The sequence below is a fragment of the Heterodontus francisci genome, chromosome 32, assembly GCF_036365525.1.
Source record: "Heterodontus francisci isolate sHetFra1 chromosome 32, sHetFra1.hap1, whole genome shotgun sequence".
Classification (NCBI taxonomy): domain Eukaryota; kingdom Metazoa; phylum Chordata; class Chondrichthyes; order Heterodontiformes; family Heterodontidae; genus Heterodontus; species Heterodontus francisci.
Window position 1 is genome coordinate 56125512 of NC_090402.1, and position 20361 is coordinate 56145872.

Sequence of the window (20361 nt, forward strand, 5' to 3'; positions counted from 1 at the left end):
ATAATCCAAACCCCTCCCCCCCCCCCCCCCCACTTTGAAACTGGTTAACCGTTTCTTTTTGAATGTATGTGTGTGCAGGAGAGTTAAGGAACTAAGGGGTTTTTTTGTGTATAGATTTATCTCGCTCGTAGTTAAGACCTATTATTTATTTTCTAATAAACAGTTAATATTGTTTGAAGAAACCTGGTTTGGTGTGCTTTATTCTGGGGGGAAATTACAGTGTTTAATTTGGCTAGTCTTTGGTGGGTGGGAAACATTATTTGATATGCTATGAACTGTGGAATTGTGGAAGTGAATTAACAGGGCAGGTGGTGGCGTAGTGGTATTATCACTGGACTAGTAAACCAAAGACCCAGGATATTGCTCTGGAGACACGGGTTTGAATTCAATTAACAAATCTGGAATGAAAAAGCTGGTCCGATGATTGTTGTCAAAACCCATCTGGTTCACTAATGTCCTTTAGGGAAGGAAATCTGCTGTCCTTACCTGGTCTGTCCTACATGTGACTCCAGACCCACAGCAATGTGGTTGAGTCTTAAATGACCTCTGAAATGGCCGAGCAAGCCACTCAGTTGCATCTAACCACTACAAAGTCAATAAAGAATGAAACCAGTTGGACCACCTGGCATTGACCTAGGCACCGAAAACAACAACGGCAAATCCAGCCCTGTTGACCCTGCAAAGTTCTCCTTACCAACATCTAGGGGCTTGTGCCAAAGTTGGGAGAGCAGTCCCACAGACCAGTGAAGCAACAACCTGACAGTCATACTCACCAAATCATGCCTTACAGACAATGTCCCAGACATCACCATCCCCGGATATGTCCTGCCCCACCGGCAGAGATGGCGGCACAGTTGTCTTGGGAGTCCTCAACGTCGACTCTGGACCCAATGAAGTCACATGGCATCAGGTCAAACGTGGGCAAGGAAACCTCCTGCTGATTACCACCTATCGTCCTTCCTTAGCTGATGAATCAGTACTCCTCCATGTTGAACACCACTTGAAGGAAGCACTAAGAGTGGCAAGGGCGGAGAATGTACGCTGGGTGGGGGGCTTCAATGTCCATCACCAAGAGTGGCTCAGTAGCACCACTACTGACCGAGCCCTAAAGGACATAGCTGCTAGACTGAGTATCTGGCAGGTGGTGAGGGAACCAACAAGAGGGAAAAACATATTTGACCTCATCCTCACCAATCTGCCTGCCGCAGATGCATCTGTCCATGACAATATTGGTAGGAGTGACAACCGCACGGGCCTTGTGGAGACGATGTCCTGCCTTCACATTGAGGATACCCTTCATCGTGTTGTGTGGCACTACCGCTGTGTGAAATGGGATAGATTTTGAACAGATCTAGCAATGCAAAACTGGGCTCCATGAGGCACTGTGAGCCACCATCAACAGCAGAATTGTACTCAACCACAATCTGTAACCTCATGGCCCGGCATACTGCCCCCCCACTCTACCGTTACCATCAAGCTGGGAAATCAACCCTGGTTCAATGAAGAGTGCAGGAGCGCATGCCAGGAGCAGCACCAGGCATATCTCAAAATTAGATGTTAACCTAGTAAAGCTACAACACAGGACTACTTGCATGCCAAACTGCGTAAGCAGCATGCAATACACAGAGCTAAGCAATCCCATAACCAATGGATCAGATCTAAACTCAGCAGTCCAGACATATCCACCCGTGAATGTTGGTGGACAATTAAACAACTAACTGGAGGAGATGGCTCCACAAATATCCCCATCCTCAATGATGGGGGAGCTCAGCACATCAGTGCAAAAGATAAGGTTGAAGCACTTGCAACAATCTTCAGCCAGAAGTGCCGTGTTGGTGATCCATCTCGGCCTCCTCCTGAAGTCCCCAGCATCACAGATGCCAGTCTTCAGCCAATTCGATTCACTCTGCGTCATATCAAGAAACGACTGAAAGGCACTGAATACTGCAAAGGCTATGGGACCTGACAATATTCCAGCAATAGTACTGAAGACCTGTGCTCCAGAACTTGCCGCGCCCCTAGCCAAGCTGTTCTAGTACAGCTATTAATGCCCCAATCTACTCTCAATCATCAGTAAAGTGATGGAAAGTGTTATTGACAGTGCTATCAAGTGACACTTGCTTAGCAATAACCTGCTCAGTGACGCTCAGTTTGGGTTCTACCAGGGCCACTCAGCTCTTGACCTCATTACAGTCTTGGTTCAAACATGGACAAAAAAGCTGAACTCAAGAGGTGAGGTGAGATTCCCTGCGAGACCAAAAATGTATCTATCCCAGCCTTAAATGTATTCAATGATGGAGCAGCCACAACCCGCTGGGGTAGAGAATTCAAAAGACACACAACCCTTTGAATGAAGTAATTTCTCCTCATCTCAGTCCTGGATGATTAACCCCTTATCCTGAGACAGTGTCCCCGTGTTCTAGATTCCCTGACCAGTGGGAACATTCTCTCAGTTTCTACCCTATCAAGCCCTTTCAGAATGTTGTAATTCTCAATTAGATCACCTCTCATTCTTCTAAACTCTAAAGAATATAGGCCCAATTTACTCAGCCTCTCATCATAGGACAACCCCCTCATCCCAGGGACCAAATTAGTAAACCTTTGCTGCACTGCCTCCAGTGCAAGTATATCCTTTTTTAAATGTGGAGACCAAAACTGCACACAGTATTCCAGGTGCGGTCTCACCAAGGCCCTGTACAATTTTAGTAAGACTTCTTTATTCCTGTACTCCAATCCCCTTGCAATTTGCTGCAGCTGCATGTTGATCTTTTCATTGAGAACTATCGACGAGACATCAGCCGTCTCAATTTCTCTGCTTCCCTCACCAACTCTAACCTGTCTCCCTCTGAACTTGCTGCACTACATTCTCTCAGGTCTAACACCAACATTGTGATCAAACCTGCAGACAAGGGTGGTGCTGTTGTTGTCTGGCATACTGACCTCTACCTAGCAGAGACTCAGCACCAACTCGGACACTTCTTCCTACCTCCCCCTGGACCATGACCCCATCACTGATCAAGCTACTGTCCACAGGGCTGTCACTGACCTCATCTCCTCTGGTGATTTTTCCCTCTCCAGCTTCCAACCTTATAGTCCCGCAACCCTGGACAGCCCACTTCTACCTCCTTACTAAAATCCACAAACAGGACAGTCCTGGCTGACCCATTGTTTCAGCCTGTTCCTGCCCCACTGAACTTATTTCTTCCTATCTTTTCTCCACTGGTCAGTCTCTTCCCACCTACATCCGTGACTCTTCTGACCCCCCATGTCATTTTGACAATTTGCAGTTTCCTGGCCCTAACTGTCTCCTTTCACAATGGACGTCTAATCTCTCTATACCTCCATCCCCCACCAAGACAGTTTGAGGATTCTCCGCTTCTTCCTTGAACAGAGGCCCAACCAATCCCCATCCATCATCACCCTCCTCCGCCTGGCTGAAACTGTTCTCACTGAACAACTTCTCCTTCAACTCCACTCACTTCCTTCCAGTAAGAGGTGTTATGCCTGTCTTTTTGTGGTTTGTGTCAAACATTCCTTGATCCAGTCCTACTCAGGCCCCCTTCCCAAACTCTTTTTCCGGTACATTGATGACTGTATTGGTGCCGTTTCCTGCTCCCACTCCAAACTGGAAAACTTTTATCAACTTTGCTTCCAATTTCCACCCTTCTCTCACCTTTACATGGTCCATCTCCAACACTTCCCTTCCCTTCCTCAACTTCTCTGTCTCCATCTCTGGGGATAGACTGTCTACTAACATTCATTAGAAGCCCACCGACTCCCACAGCCACCTCGACTACACTTCTTCACACCCTGCCTCTTATAGGGACTCCATTCCATTCTCCCAGTTTCTCCATCTCTGACGCATCTGCTCTGATAATGCAACTTTCCACAACAGTGCCTCTGATATGTCTTCCTTTTTCCTCAACCGAGGATTCCCCCCAATGTGGTCGGCAGGGCCTTCAACATTGTCTGACCCATTTCCCGCACTTCTGGCCTCACGCCATCCCCACCCTCCGAGTCGCGACAGGGTTCCCCTTGTCCTCACTTTTCACCCCAGGAGCCTCCATATCCAGACGATCATCCACCGCCATTTCTGCCACCTCCAGTGTGATGCCACCATCAAATGCATCGGCCCCTCCTCTGTCAGCATTCCGAAGGGATCGTTCCCTCCCCAACACCCTGGTCCACTCCTCCATTACCCCCGACACCTTGTCCTCTTGCCATGACACCTTCCCATCCAACGCAGGAGATGCAATACCTGCCCTTTTACCTCCTCTCTCCTCACTATCCAAGGCCCCAAACACTCCTTTCAGGTGAAGCAGTGACCTACTTGTACTTCTTTCAATTTAGCATACTGTATTCGCTGCTCACAATGCAGTCTCTACATTGGGCAGACCAAACGCAGATTGGGTGACCGCTTTGCTGAACACCTCCGCTCAGTCCAAAAGCATGATGCCGAGCTTCCAGCTGCTTGCCATTTCAACACTCCCCCTGCTCCCATGCAAACATGTGTGTCTTTGGCCTGCTCCAGTGTTCCAGTGACCATCAACACAAGCTCGAGGAGCAGCACCTGATCTGTCGATTAGGCACGCTGCAACCTTGCGGACTGAACATTGAATTCAATAAATTCAGAGCATGACTGGCCTTTTTTAATATTTTATTTTTTTTACCATGTGCCTGCTTTTCATGATGTCATGTAGCTTCTCATTATTCCACTATTAACAGTCACTCTGGACTAATGCTGTTTTTCACAAACACTTTGCTTTTGCCCCAGGACAACTTTTTTATTTAATCACCCTCTGCTCTATCAAACACCTTCCCTTTTGTTCTCTCCCCCACCCCCTTTCCCTTCACTTGCTTAAAACCCAATTCTTTTCTAACCATTGCCAGTTCGGATGAAGGATCACTGACCTGAAATGTTAACTTTGCTTCTCTCTCCACAGATGCTGCCAGACCTGCTGAGTTTTTCCAGCACTTACAGTTGTAAAGGAGCCTCCTATTATGTGCCTGGGAGCTCTGAACAACGGAAGAGGTCAGCTGGACCACATTTCTTACACCCCTCAAGATTAACCTATGCTGGGAATTTGCTTTCAGTAAAGAGAGATGAGAAGGACTAAAGTGCTGTTTCTCCCTCTCAGTGTGATCCTGAAGGACTGTGTCCAGGCTGAAGTTCTGTTCCTGCTGTACGATCCTCCCCCAGATTGTTCTTTTTGAGCTCCAGCCAGGTGATGCTAAACACTCTACAACAATGCGTTTAAAACAAAGCTGATTTTTTTATTTATCCAGAATAATAAACTGCAGCCCAGTTGTTGAGATTATCAGTAGAAACAAACTCCAACTGTCAGAATGAACATGGTTCAGTCCTGCATGTGATTAACAGCAGCAATAACAGCAGAATCCAATCCCTGCAATCACTTGTGAACTCGCTGGTGTCTCAGCAGGTGGGATGACAGAGTGAATGCCTTCCCACACTCGGCGCAGGTGAACGGCCTTTCCCCTGTGTGAAGTCGCTGGTGTGCCAGCAGGCTGGATTTTTGAGTGAATCCCTTCCCACACACAGAGCATGTAAATGGTCTCTCCCCAGTGTGAAGCCTCTGGTGTGCCAGCAGGCTTGATTTCTGAGTGAATTCCTTCCCACACACGGAGCATGAGAAAGGCCTCTCCCCAGTGTGAAGCCGTTGGTGTGCCAGCAGGTTTGATTTTTGAGTGAATCCCTTCCCACACACGGAGCAGGTGAACGGTCTTTCCCCAGTGTGAACTCTCTGGTGTGTCAGCAAGTTGGATGAACGTATGAATCCCTTCCCACAAACAGAGCAGGTGAACGGTCTCTCCCCAGTGTGAATTTGCTGGTGTTCCAACAGACAGGATGACTCAATGAATCCCTTTCCACACACAGAGCAAGTGAACGGCCTCTCCCCAGTGTGAACTCTCTGGTGTTTCAGCAGGGTGGATGACCGAGTGAATTCCTTCCCACAATCGGGACAGGGGAAGGGCCTTTCCCCAGTGTGAATTCGCATGTGCTTATGGAGATTGGATAACTCCGTGAACCCCTTCTCACACATGGAGCAGGTGAACGGCCTCTCCCCATTGTGAACTCGCATGTGTTTATGGAGACTGGACAACACTGTGAATCCTTTCTCACACACGGAGCAGGGGAACGGCCTCTCCCCTGTGTGTCTGCGCCGATGAGTTTCCAGCTGGGATGGGTGATTGAATCCCTTCCCACAGTCACCGCATTTCCACGGTTTCTCTGTGGTGCTGGTGTCCTTGTGTCTCTCCAGGTTGGATGATCAGTTGAAGCCTCGTCCACACACAGAACACGAAAACAGTTTCTCCACGCTGTGAATGGTGTGATGTTTTTTCAGAATGTGTAACTGGTTAAAGCTCTTTCCACAGTCAGTGCACTGGAACACTCTCACTCGAGTGTGTACGTCTCTGTGCTTTTTCAGTCACAATGATGTTTGAATTCTTTTCCCACAGACAGAAGAGAAACATTGTTCCTTCTACATTCAAAGGACGATGATATTCAGGTCCTGATGAACTGAATGACTGTCAGATCGTGATGTGATCTTTGGTTTGAGCTTCCCGTTTGCAAATCCTCCCCTTCTAATACCCTGAAAAAGGAGTTTACACAGAATTACATAGAATATACAGCATAGAAACAGGCCATTCGGCCCAACTAGTCTGTGCTGGTGTTTCTACTCCCATTACATCCACTTCATCTCAGCCTTTCAGCAGATCTTTCTATTCCCTTTTCTCTCATTTAGTCTCAAGTTTCCTTTTGAAAGCATCTCAGCTTTTTGCCAATAGCACTTGCTGACGAGTTTCACATTCTACCCATGCTGAGGAAACACATTTCTCCTTATTCTATGTTCAAATTATTAGTAATTACCTTGTATTTATGGACCCTGGTTTTGGATTGTCCTACAAGTGGAAACATTCTCTCCACATCTACAAGATCCCACATGGCAAACTGTTCAGAAAAGTAAGGGCCCACGGGATCCAGGTGGCAAGTTGGATCCAAAATTGGCTCAGCGCCAGGAAGTAAAGGATAATGGTCATCAGGTGTCTTGTGACTGGTAGGCTGTTTCCAGTGGAGTTTCACAGGGCTTATTAAGTCCCTTGCTTTTTGTGGTATATATCATTGATTTTGACTTAAATGTAGAGGGCATGATTAAGAAATTTGTTGATACAAAAATTGGCTGTGTGGTTGACAGTGAGGAAGAAAGCTGTAGACTGGAGGAGATCAATGGACTGGTCAGGTGGGCAAAAAGTGGCAAATGGAGTTCAATCCAGGGAAGCATTTGGGGAGGACAAACAAGGCAAGGGAATACACAATAAATGGTAGGATCTTGAAAAGTATAGAGGAATAGAGGGACCTTGGAGTGCATGTTCACAGATCCCTGAAGGTAGTAGGACAGGGAGATAAGGTGGTTAAGAAGGCATATGGGATACTTTCCTCTATTAGTCAAGGCACAGAATATAAGAAGAGGAAGTCATGCTAGAACTGTATAAAACATTAGTTAGACTGCAGATGGAGTACTGTGTACAGTTCTGGTCACATTACAGGAAGGATGTAATCGCACTAGAAAGGCTAGAGAGCAGATTTATGATGATGTATCAGAAATAGAGAATTTCAGCTACGAGGAAAGATTGGATAGGCTGGGGTTGTTTTCTTTGGAACGGGGATGCTGAGGGAGAATTTAATTGAGGTGTAAAGAATTATGAGGGGCCTAGATAAAGTGGATAGGAATTGAATAAAAGAAATGGCAGCCAGTGTAGTGTATTGCTCCTCCTGCAGAATGTTCGAGGTGAGGGAAACCTCCGGTGGCCCTGCCGACTTCACCTGCTGGAAGTGCATCCGTCTCCAGCTCCTATCAGACCGTGTTAGGGAATTGGAGCTGGAGCTGGATGAACTGAGGATCATTCGGGAAGCTGAGGGGTTGATAGATAGAAGCCACACGGAGGTCGTTACTCCACAAATCAAAGGCAGCTGGGTAACAGTTAGAGATGGGAAGAGGTCAGTGCAGGGATCTCCTGTGGTCGTTCCCCTCAACAACAAGTATACAGTTTTAGATACTGTTGGGGGGGACGGCCTATCGGGGGCAGGCTGCAGTGACCGGGCCTCTGGCACGGGGTCCTGCACTGTGGCTCAGAAGGGAAGGAGGGAGAATGGGAGAGCACTAGTCATCGGGGACTCGATGGTGAGGAGTACGGACAGGCGGTTCTGTGGGCGCAGGCGAGACGCACGGATGGTTTGTTGCCTCCCTGGTGCCAGGGTCCGTGATGTTTGTGATCGCGTCTTCAGGATCCTTAAAGGGGAGGGGGAGCAGCCAGAGGTCGTGGTGCACATTGGCACCAACGACGTAGGAAGGAAGGGTGGCACAGATGTTAGAAGTGAGTTTAGGGAGTTAGGCTGGAAGCTGAAAGCTCGGACGGACAGAGTTGTTATCTCTGGTTTGTTGCCGGCGCCACGTGATAGTGAGGCTAGGAATAGGGAGAGAGCACAGCTGAACACGTGGCTGCAGGAATGGTGTAGGAGGGAGGGCTTCCAGTTCTTGGATAATTGGACTGCATTCTGGGGAAGATGGGACCTGTTCAAACAGGACGGGCTGCATCTGAACCAGAGGGGCACCAATATCCTGGGAGGGAGGTTTGCTAGTACTGTTCGGGAGGGTTTAAACTAGTTTGGGAGGGGGATGGGAACCGGACTTGTAATCCAGGGACCAGTGGGTCCACTCAGAAAGACAAAGAGTGTAGTGAGGTATTGGGGAAGGTAGCACTGTCACAGAGGACAGATGGGCACGGAGAAGGGTTAAAGTGCGTATACTTCAACGCAAGAAGCATCAGGAATAAGGTGAGTGAATTGAAGGCGTGGATGGGCACTTGGGACTACGATGTTGTGGCCATCACTGAAACGTGGATAGGTGAGGGGGAGGAATGGTTTTTGGAGGTACCTGGTTATAGATGTTTTCATAAGATTAGGAATGGTGGTAAAAGAGGTGGGGGGGTGGCATTGTTAGTTAGAAATAGTGTAACAACTGCTGAAAGAATTTTCGAGGAGGATCTGCCGACTGAGGCACTGTGGGTTGAGGTCAGGAACAGGAAAGGAGCAGTCACCTTGATGGGAGTTTTCTATAGGCCCCCCAATAGCAGCAGGGAGGTGGAAGAGCAGATTGGGAAACAGATTTTGGAAAGGAGCAGAAGTCACAGGGTAGTAATTATGGGGGATTTCAACTTCCCAAATATTGATTGGCAATTCTTTAGATCGAATAGTTTGGATGGAGTAGTGTTTGTGCAGTATGTCCAGGAAGCTTTTCTGACTCAGTATGTAGACTGCCCGACCAGAGGGGAGGCAATATTGGATTTGGTACTAGGTAATGAACCAGGGCAAGTGATAGAGCTGTTGGTGGGCGAGCACTTTGGAGATAGTGATCACAATTCTGTAGCATTCACTGTGGTAATGGAGAGGGATAGGTATGTGCAACAGGGCAAGGTTTACAATTGGGGGAAGGGTAGATATGATGCTGTCAGGCAGGAACTGAGGAGCATAAGTTGGGAGCATATGCTGGCAGGGAAGGGCACGGTCGAAATGTGGAACTTTTTCAAGGAGCAGATAGTAGGGGCCATTGATAAGCATGTCCCTGTCAGACAGGGAAGGGATGGTCATGTGAGGGAACCGTGGTTGACAAGAGAGGTTGAGAGTCTTGTTAGGAAGAAGAAGGATGCGTATATAAAGTTGAGGAAAAAGGGCACAGGCATAGCTCTGGAGGGATACAAGATGGCCAGGAAGGATCTGAAGAAAGGGATTAGGAGAGCTAAGAGAGGGCATGAAAAATGCTTGGCGGGTAGGATAAAAGAAAACCCCAAGGCCTTTTACGCGTATGTCAGAAATATGAGGATGACTAGGGGGACCATAGGTCCGGTCAAGGACAATAGCGGGAGACTGTGTGTTGAGCCGGAAGAGATAAGTGAGGTTTTGAATGAGTACTTCTCTTCGGTATTTACGAATGAGAAGGGGTGTATTACTGAAGAGGACGGTGGGAAGCAGACTGGTAAGCTCGAGGAAGTGCTCGTTAGGAGGGAAGATGTGTTGGGGTTTTTGAATAACTTGAAGATAGACAAGTCTCCCGGGCCTGACGGGGTATATCCAAGGATGTTATGGGAAGCAAGGGATGAAATTGCAGAGCCGCTGGCAATGATCTTTTCATCTTCTCTGCTGACGGGGGTGGTACCAGGTGATTGGAGGGTGGCAAATGTTGTGCCCCTGTTCAAGAAAGGGAATAGGAACAACCCTGGGAATTACAGGCCAGTTAGTCTTACTTCGGTGGTAGGCAAGTTGATGGAAAAGGTGCTGAGGGATAGGATTTCTGAGCATCTGGAAAGACACTGCTTGATTCGGGACAGTCAGCACGGTTTTGTGAGGGGTAGGTCTTGCCTCACAAGCCTGATTGAATTCTTTGAGCAGGTGACCAAGCAAGTGGATGAGGGTAAACCAGTGGATGTGGTGTACATGGATTTTAGTAAGGCATTTGATAAGGTCCCCCATGGTAGACTTATGGAGAAAGTCAGGAGGCATGGGATAGTGGGGAATGTGGCCAGTTGGATTAAGAATTGGCTAACTGATAGAAGGCAGAGAGTGGTCTTAGATGGTAAATACTCAGCCTGGAGCCCAGTTACCAGTGGCGTGCCGCAGGGATCAGTTCTGGGTCCTCTCCTGTTTGTGATTTTTATTAACGACTTGGATGAGGAAGTCGAAGGGTGGGTCAGTAAATTTGCAGATGATACAAAGGTTGGTGGAGTTGTGGATACCGAGGAGGGCTATTGTCGTCTACAAAGGGACTTGGATAGGTTGCAGTGCTGGGCTGAAAAGTGGCAGATGGAGTTTAACCCTGAAAAGTGTGAGGTCGTCCATTTTGGAAGGACAAACATGAATGCAAAATACTGGGTTAACGGTAGGGTTCTTGGGCATGTGGAGGAGCAGAGAGACCTTGGGGTCTATGTGCATAGATCATTGAAAGTTGCAACTCAAGTGGATAGGGCTGTGAAGAAGGCATATGGGGTGTTAGCGTTCATTAGCAGAGGGATTGAATTTAAGAGCCGTGAGGTGATGATGCAGCTGTACAGGACCTTGGTAAGGCCTCATTTGGAGTACTGTGTGCAGTTCTGGTCGCCTCATTTTAGGAAGGATGTGGAAGCCTTGGAGAGGGTGCAGAGGAGATTTACCAGGATGTTGCCTGGAATGGAGAATAAGTCTTACGAGGAAAGGCTGAACATTCTAGGCCTCTTCTCATTAGAAAGGAGAAGGATGAGGGGTGACATGATAGAGGTTTATAAGATGATCAGGGGAATAGATAGGGTAGACAGTCAGAAACTTTTTCCCCGGGTGGAGCAAAGCGTTACAAGGGGTCATAAATTTAAGGTGAAGGGTGGGAGATATAAGGGGGATGTCAGGGGAAGGTTCTTTACCCAGAGAGTGGTCGAGGCATGGAATGCCTTGCCCGGGGAAGTTGTTGAGTCAGAAACTTTAGGGACTTTCAAAAGGCTTTTGGATAGGTATATGGATAAAGGAGAATGATGGGGTATAGATTAAATTGTCCTTGACAGAGGACAAAGGATCGGCACAACATTGTGGGCCGAAGGGCCTGTTCTGTGCTGTATGTTCTATGATCTATGATCTATGATCTATGATGTATTTTTCCCTTAGCAGAGAGGTTAATAGTCAGGGGGCATCGATTTAAAGTAATTAGCAGAAGGACGAGAAGGGAACTGGGAGTATTTTATTCACCCAGAGCACGATGGGGGTCTGGAACTCACTGCTTGAAAAGGTGGTAGAGATAGAAACCCTAACCGCCTTTGAAAAATATCTCTCAGTATCTACCCTGACAAGCCCCTTCATAATCCTAAATGTTTCAATGAGATCACCTCTCCTTCTTCTGAACTCCAGAGAATATACACCCAATTTACTTAGCCTCTTATCTCAGGCCAATTCTCTCATCCCAGGGTCCAATCTAGTGTTTGGGGGCCTATAAACTACTCCCACCAGCATTTTCTGACCCTTGCTATTCCTAATCTCCACTCATACGGATTCTACTTCCTGATTTTCTGAATCAAGATCCTTTCTCACAAATGCCATTATGTCATCCTCTATTACCAAGGTTACCCCTCCTTCTATTACATTCTGCCTGCCTTTTCGAAATATTATGTACCTGTAATATTTATTTCCAAACTTGGTCACCTTGTAACCACGTCTCTAATGGCAATCAGATCTAAACCATTTATCTCCATTTCTGCCACTAGTTCATCTATCTTATAACGGATGCTCTGTGCATTAGGATAAAGTGAGTACAATTTGATCTTTTAACTACTATTCCCTGCATCGACCTTACTTTCTGATGCATTATTACTGTCCCTTCCTGTCCGACTCATCTTTTCTTTGCCCGCATTGATATACTTTTCTGTTGCCTCAACTTTCATCTTTGGATTTGTAAATCTCCCTTCACCCAAACCCTGCTCCCCCTCTTAGTTTAAAGCCATTTTTTCCCTACTCTAACCATATATGCTGGTACACTCTGTCCCTTTTTCTCACACGCTGATTACCATTACCCTGATCGCTACCCTGCACATTTTGTTTTAACTTTTCAAATCTCCCCTCACGTGAACCCAAAAGTTCCCCCCCCCATCCCGCCCCCCAACCTCTCTACGGCTCAAGTATTACAACTCATCAGGACTCTGGTCCCAGAGCAGTTCAGGTGAAGATCATCCCAATAGTACAGCTCCCTCTTTTCCCAGTACTGGTGCCAATGACCCATGAATCGAAACCCATTTCGCCCACACCAGTCTATGAGCCACACATTCAACTCTCTGATCTTATTTACCCTATGCCAATTTGCTTGTGGCTCAGGTAATAATCCAGAGATCATTACCTTTGTGGTTCTGCTTTTTAAATTTAGCCCCTCGCTACTCCTACTCCCTCAGCAGAACCTCTTTCTTAGTCCTACCTATGTCAGTGGTATCCACGTGCACCACAACAACTGGAGCCTTCCCCTCCCACTCCAAGTTCCTCTCCAGTCCCAAGGAGATGTCCTTAACCCTGACACCGGGTAGGCAACACAGCTTTCGGGACTCACACTCTTGTCTGCACAGAAGAGTATCCTTTTTACTCCCCCTACTTGAATGGTCCCCTGCGCCATGCTGCCATGGTCAGTTTATTTATCCACCCTGCAGTCCCTGCTCACATCCACCCAAGCTGCAAGAACCTCGAACTGTTAGACAACAGAAAACAGAGAGTCGGGATAAATGGGTCCTTTTCTGGTTGGCAAGATGTAACTAGTGGGGAGCCCCAGGGTTCGGTCCTCGGGTCCCAACTATTTACAATCTACATTAATGACTTGGATGCAGGGATAGAAGGTACTATAGCCAAATTTGCAGATGACACTAAAATAGGTGAAATAGTAAGTTGCAATAAAGAAATAAGAAATTTACAAATGGATATGGATAGGTTAGGTGAATGGGCCAAAATTTGGCAGGTGGAGTTTAATGTGGATAAGTGCGAGGTTATCCATTTTGGTCAGAAGAATAGAAAGGCAAATTATCTAAATGGAGAGAAACTTCAGAGTGCTTCGGTGAAGAGGGATCTGGGTGTCCTCGTGCATGAATCTCAGAAAACTCGTATGCAGGTGTAGCAGGTAACAAGGATGGCAAATGGAATTTTGGCATTTATTGCAAAAGGAATAGAATATAAAAGTAGGAGTGTTGCTGCAACTGTACAAGGCATTAGTGAGACCGCACCCTGAGTATTGCGTACAGTTTTGGTCCCTTTACTCAAAGAGGGATGTAGTTGCATGGGAGGCAGTTCAGAGGAGGTTCACGAGATTGATTCCAGAGATGAGGAGTTTGTCTTACGAAGAGAGATTGAGCAGTTTAGGCCTTTACTCTCCAGAGTTTAGAAGAATGAGAGGAGATCTAATTGAGGTACACAAGTTGATTAAGGGGATTGACAATGTAGATGTAGAGAGGATGTTTCCTCTTGTGGTGCAATCTAGAACGAGAGGTCATAGTTTTAGGATAAGGGGTAGCAGATTTAAAACAGAGATGAGGAGAAATTACTTCTCTCAAAGGGTCGTGAGTGTGTGGAATTCACTACCCCAAAGTGCGGTGGATGTCGGGACATTGAGTAAATTTGAGGAGATAGACAAATTTTTCATTAGTAATGGGTTGAAGGGTTATGGAGAACGGGCAAGAAAATGGAGTTGAGGCCTAGATGAGATCAGCCAGGATCGTATTGAATGGCGGAGCAGGCTCGAGGGGCTGAATTGCCTATTCCTGCTCCTAGTTCTTACGTCCTTACGTCTTAATTGTAAGAACTAAGGCTCCTCCAGTGTTACCGTCCTCACTTGAAGTCACACCCTCCTGTCCCTGACGAAAGAGCAAATCTGAAGTACCTAGCCTAATGAATGTAACTGCCTCCTGGAACAAAGTGTCCAGGTAACTTTCCCCCTCCCTGAGGCATCAGTGTCCAAAACTTGGACTCCAACTCATCAACTCTGAGCCGAAGTCCCTCAAGCTGCAGACACTAACTGCAGATATGGCTGCAGTGGATCATACCAGCTCCCACATGCTACAACTGCAACACATCACCTGCCCTGCCAACTCTATTGTGTTTTATTTAACTAATTAGCTTTCAAGTTTAGAAATAACACTAATAATTTGTAGTTATATTAAGCAGTTCAACTAATTAACCTACAAATTCAATACAATACTTTTATTTCCCCAGTACGGATCTTCTGTAAAAGACCAGAACAGCAGCTCCTCCCTCACTGCACCAAATTCCTACATTTAGCAAATTCCCGAGTTCAGTCTTCTGTCTCACAGTCCAGGAGATATTTGTGCTGCTTACTTTGTGCATTAGAAAAACCTCCTATATTTATACTGGCTAGAATTCCAGAGACTGGAGTCAGGCTCTGCTGACAAGGGAACCAGTTCTAACTAGCTACCGAAGTAACTAACTGTGCAGCCGACACCAACAGGCAGCTTATTTACCATCCACTAAGACTGAAAGGAACTACAATTTAATGTTAAAATCGTTAAATGCAAAATGGAAACTTGACTAAATTTTAGAAAGAGATCAACCGTTGAAATTCCCACACTCAACAAATTCTCAAATTAAGCACTCTGTTGTGCTTCTGTTACATTAATCCAGAGGCCGTGAGTTCGCATCCCGCTATGGCAGTTTCAGAATTGGAAGTCAAAATCTGGAAATATAAAAGCTGTTGTCAGGAGAAATGGCCATGAAACTGTTGGATTGCCTAAGAATGTTCATTTATACAGCACCTTTCCTGACCTCGAAGTTCCAAAATGCTTTTCAACTAGTTAAGCACCTTTAAAATGAGTACTCACTCTTTTAATAAAAGCAAAATACTGCGGATGCTGGAAATCTGAAATAAAAACAAGAAATGCTGGAACCACTCAGCAGGTCTGGCAGCATCTGTGGAAAGAGAAGCAGAGTTAACGTTTCGGGTCAGTGACCCTTCTTCGGAACTGACAAATATGAAAAATGTCACAGATTATAAGCAAATGAGGTGGGGGTGGGGCAAGAGATAACAAAGGAGAAGGTGTAGATTGGACAAGGCCACATAGCTGACCAAAAGGTCACGGAGCAAAGGCAAACAATATGTTAATGGTGTGTTGAAAGACAAAGCATTAGTACAGAAAAGGTGTTAACGGACTGAATATTGAACAGCAGCAAGTGCTAACATGAAAAAAAAGAGTGGGTAAGCAAACTGAACAAACTAAGATGAAATGAAATGTAGAGCGATTGGACGTCCATAGTGAAGAGGAGGCGGTTGGGACCAGGAAACTCCGGGCTCTCCGCTTCTTCCTGGAACAGAGGCTTCTAGTATGACCTCCTTTTACCTCAACCGAGGATTCCCCCCCACTGTTGTTGACAGGGCCCTCAACCGTGTCCGACCCATTACCCATACCTCTGCCCTCAACCCTTCCCCTCCCTCCCAGAACCGTGACAGGGTTCCCATCAGCCTCCATATCCAAAGGATCATCTCTGCCATTTCCGCTACCTCCAGCGTGATGCCACTACCAAACACATCTTCCCCTCCCTTCCCGTCAGCATTCCGAAGGGATCGTTCCCTCCGCGATACCCTGGTCCACTCCTCCATTACCCCCACCACCTCATCCCCGTCCCATGGCACCTTCCCCTGCAATCGCAGGAAGTGTAATACCTGCCCATTTACTTCCTCTCTCCTCACTATCCCAGGCCCCAAACACTCCTTTCAGGTGAAGCAGCGATTTACTTGTACTTCTTTCAATGTAGTATCCTGTATTCGCTGCTCACAATGTGGTCTCCTCTACATTGGGGAGACCAAGCGCAGACTGGGTGACCGCTTTGCGGAACACCTCCGCTCGGTCCGCAAGCAGGACCGAGCTTCCGGTTGCTTGCCATTTCAACACTCCCCCCTGCTCTCATGCTCACATCTCTGTCCTGGGCTTGCTGCAGTGTTCCAGTGAACATCAACGCAAGCTCGAGGAACAGCATCTCATCTACCGATTAGGCACACTACAGCCTGCCAGACTGAACATTGAGTTCAATAATTTCAGAGCATGACAGCACTCCTTGTACTTTCATTTTTAGTTGTTTATTTTTTACAATTTTTTTTTGCATTTATTTCATTTCATCTTAGTTTGTTCAGTTTGCTTACCCACTGTTTTTTTTCATGTTTGCACTTGCTGCTGTTCAATATTCAGTCCGTTAACACCTTTTCTGTACTAATGCTTTGTCTTTCAACACACCATTAACATATTGTTTGCCTTTGCTCCATGACCTTTTGGTCAGCTATGTGGCCTTGTCCAATCTACACCTTCTCCTTTGTTATCTCTTGCCCCACCCCCACCTCACTTGCTTATAACCTGTGACATTTTTAATATGTCAGTTCCGAAGAAGGGTCACTGACCCGAAATGTTAACTCTGCTTCTCTTTCCACAGATGCTGCCAGACCTGCTGAGTGGTTCCAGCATTTCTTGTTTTTACTCACTCTTTTAATGTAGGATAACATAGGCAGTCCAAGCTGCGTACAAGATCCCACAAACAGCAAAGGGATTTTCACAATTAGCGTAAAATTGATTGGTTAATGCCCCTCGAGGGATGGAAACCTGCTGACTTTGCCCGGTTTCAGCCTGTGTGTGACTGAAGTCTTACACTAACATGGTTGACTATTAACTGCTCCCTGAAATGGCTGAACGAGCCACTCAGTCGTATGAAACCAGTTCAAGGAGGCGGCCGCCCACCACCAGCACCTTCTCAAGGAGCGACCAGAGACAGGGTAATAAATGCCAGCTGTGTCAGCGACACCCACATCCCAAGAATGAATTTGTAAAATCATGCAGCCAGTCCTTTCCTCACAGGGACTGGTGGAAAATCTGAACCTCCCTCCCCCCAAACCCATCCAAGCTCAGTAATTATCAACCAGGTTATCCCGCAGTGACTGGCATTATAAACCCCGTGTTTCAGGGTTCTGGGTGGCCCCAGTCAGAATGGTGGCCTCCCAAGGGGAGGGACCTGCCGGCTGCCGCCTCCCACTCGAGCCCCAGGCTCTCTCCGCGGCCTTACCTGCACCTGCTCCTGCTCCATGGCCTACCTGTGCCAGCATGCGCCGTTGCCAAGCACCGCCCCCGCAACCATGGCAACGCCGACGACCGTTAACCATTTCCCGCCCAAACTTACTGATGCGGGAGAAGAAATCCTTCGCGCGCCTCCGACAATCGCCGCTCACGCAATTCGCGTACGCGCAGTCGCGGCAGAAACGCCAAACCCCGCCCCATCGACGTCATCTTTGTTAGGGGCAAGTCTGCACTGACGCTATTAAACCAGGCGAAATGAAGCACAGCAGTCCTTTACAGAAATGGGCGCCACTCCCGAAAAGGACATTTCACATTAATATAAAAGCAAAATACTGCCAATGCTGGAAATCTGAAATAAAAACAAGAAATATTCAGCATGTCTGGCAGCATCTGTGGAGAGAGAAGCAGAATTAATGTTTCAGATTGGCGACCCTTCATCACAACTGGCAAAGGTTAGTCGGTGGGCTTATAATGAATATTAGTAGACAGCCTATCCCCAGAGATGGAACTGAAAGAGGTTCTGAAGAAGGGTCACTGACCTGAAACACCTTTTCTGTACTAATGCTTTGTCTTTCAACACACCATTAACATATTGTTTGCCTTTACTCCATGACCTTTTGGTCAGCTATGTGGCCTTGTCCAATCTACACCTGCTCCTTTGTTATCTCTTGCCCCACCCCCACCTCACTTGCTTATAACCTGTGACATTTTTAATATTTGTCAATTCCGAAGAAGGGTCACTGACCCGAAACGTTAACTCTGCTTCTCTCTCCACAGATGTTGCCAGACCTGCTGAGTATTTCCAGCATTTCCTGTTTTTATTTCAGATTTCCAGCACCCGCAGTATTTTGCTTTTATTATATCACTCGGACCTATGTGGGTACCCTTGGCAACACCTTTATTTGAAGGAAGTGAGTGGAGTTGAAGGAGAAGTTGTTCAATGTGACAACAAGTTCAGCCAGGTGGAGGAGGGTGGTGATGGATGGGGACTGGTTGGGCCTCTGTTCAAGGAAGAAGCGGAGAGCCCTCAAACCAGCCTGGTGGGGGATGGATGTGCAGAGAGATTGGAGGTCCATAGTGAAGAGGAAGCAGTTAGGGCCAGGAAACTGCAAATTGTCAAAATGACATAGGGCATCAGAAGAGTCACGGATGGAGGTGGGAAGAGACTGGACCAGTGGAGAAAAGATAGAGTCAAGACAGGAAGAAATAAGTTCAGTGGGGCAGGAACTGGCTGAAATAATGGGTCTGCCGGGACAGTCCTGTTTGTGGATTTCGGGAAGGAGGTAGAAGCATGCTGTCCAGGGTTGCAGGACTATGAGGTTGGAAGTTGTAGAGGGAAGATCTCTGGAGGAGGTGAGGTCAGTGACAGCCCTGTGGACAGTGGCTTGATGTTTGGGGTGGGGTCATGGTCCAGGGGGGGGTAGGAAGAAGTGACTGAGAGTGGGCGCTCAGCCTCTGCAAGGTAGAGGTCAGTACGCCAGACAACAACAGCACCACCCTTATCTGCAGGTTTGATCACAATGTTGGGGTTAGACCTGAGAGAATGGAGTACAGCAAGTTCGGAGGGAGACAGGTTAGAGTGAGTGAGGGGGGCAGAGCAATTGAGATGGCCAATGTCTCGCCGACAGTTTTCAATGAAAAGATCAAGAGCGGGTAAGAGGCCAGAGGGAAGGGTCCAGGTGGAGGGAGAATGCTGGAGGCAGGTGAATGGGTCTGCTGATCGGGGGGAGGACTCCTGGTCAAAGAAGTGAGCATGGAGGCAAAGGCGACGGAAGAAGAGCTCAACGTCATGCCAAGCGCGAAATTCATTGAGGTGGGGACGTTAGGGGATAAAACTGCGTCCTTTGCTGAGTACAGAACGTTTAGTGTCAGAAGGTATAGTGAATACATGGCAAGAGGTCACATCAGAAGGGATGGGGTCAGAAGAAAGTGAAGGAGAAGAAGGATCTGGAGGGGCATTCCTCTGGCACGAACTCAGCCATGGGGCTGAGCTCAGGCTCAACCCACTGGGCTGCCGAGGTGGAGTTGGCGTCCTGGAGGTTGGGGAAGCCTCTATGAACATGCCCCACAACCTTACAGGCATGGCACCGCACTCCATCCGAAATCCAGAAGACATGGTGTGCCACCCCTTGAGCTCCACATTAAACTGGATCTCCATGATCTCCTCCCGCTCCAGCTGCTTAAAGAGCTGACAGCGGTTAGGAGTATACATGCCAGAGGATGTTCTTCTGAAGACCGAGTGGGACTGGGATGAGCTCTGTCTTTACCTCCCAGATATGGTACAGGTCAGGAGGAGGAGCTCATCAGGAATTCGACAGAGTGACCCGCTGCATAGTGGCCTCCAGGGGGTCCACTGGCAGAAAGGCCCCACCCATGATGAGCCCCTTGCTCAGGGCCAGGGGCACTGCCCACTCAGTCTTCAGGAAAAACACAGCCTTCCCATACATTTTAGAGGCAGCAACAATGGGCAAGGAGTCGACAACCTCGGCCATTGCTTTTACACATGCCTCTATTGACATGTTGGGGTGGATGCAGTTCTTGATCCCATGCTTTGATGTCATCAGCTCAAATGGTGACGTGGTAACAGGTGCAGCTGCAGCAGCCACAGCAGCATATATACGAGAAGGCCCGTCACCGGTGAACAGGGGCTTGCCGTGGGGTCGAAGAGCCGGAAATGACAGTTTTTAAAAAAAAACTCTAAGCATTATGATGGGGAGGGTGGGAGTA

General features: G+C 47.4%; 1 protein-coding gene across 4 annotated transcripts; it reads right to left on the reverse strand.

Moving 5' to 3' along the window:
* Nucleotides 1–4635: 4635 nt before the first annotated feature.
* On the reverse strand, nucleotides 4636–17813 carry LOC137347825 (gastrula zinc finger protein XlCGF57.1-like). Of its 4 annotated transcripts, none has more exons than XM_068012857.1 (2): nucleotides 17738–17813; nucleotides 4636–6614 (listed from the first exon to the last, which is right to left on the reverse strand). In XM_068012857.1, the coding sequence occupies exon 2, from the start codon at nucleotides 6099–6101 to the stop codon at nucleotides 5412–5414; it is 690 nt and encodes a 229-aa protein (XP_067868958.1). In that variant the 5' UTR covers nucleotides 6102–6614; nucleotides 17738–17813; the 3' UTR covers nucleotides 4636–5411. The 4 variants fall into 4 exon arrangements, with proteins under 4 accessions (XP_067868958.1, XP_067868959.1, XP_067868960.1 ...); XM_068012858.1 differs by lacking the exon at nucleotides 17738–17813 and adding an exon at nucleotides 17624–17725; XM_068012859.1 differs by lacking the exon at nucleotides 17738–17813 and adding an exon at nucleotides 17630–17721.
* Between the last annotated feature and the right edge of the window lie 2548 nt (nucleotides 17814–20361).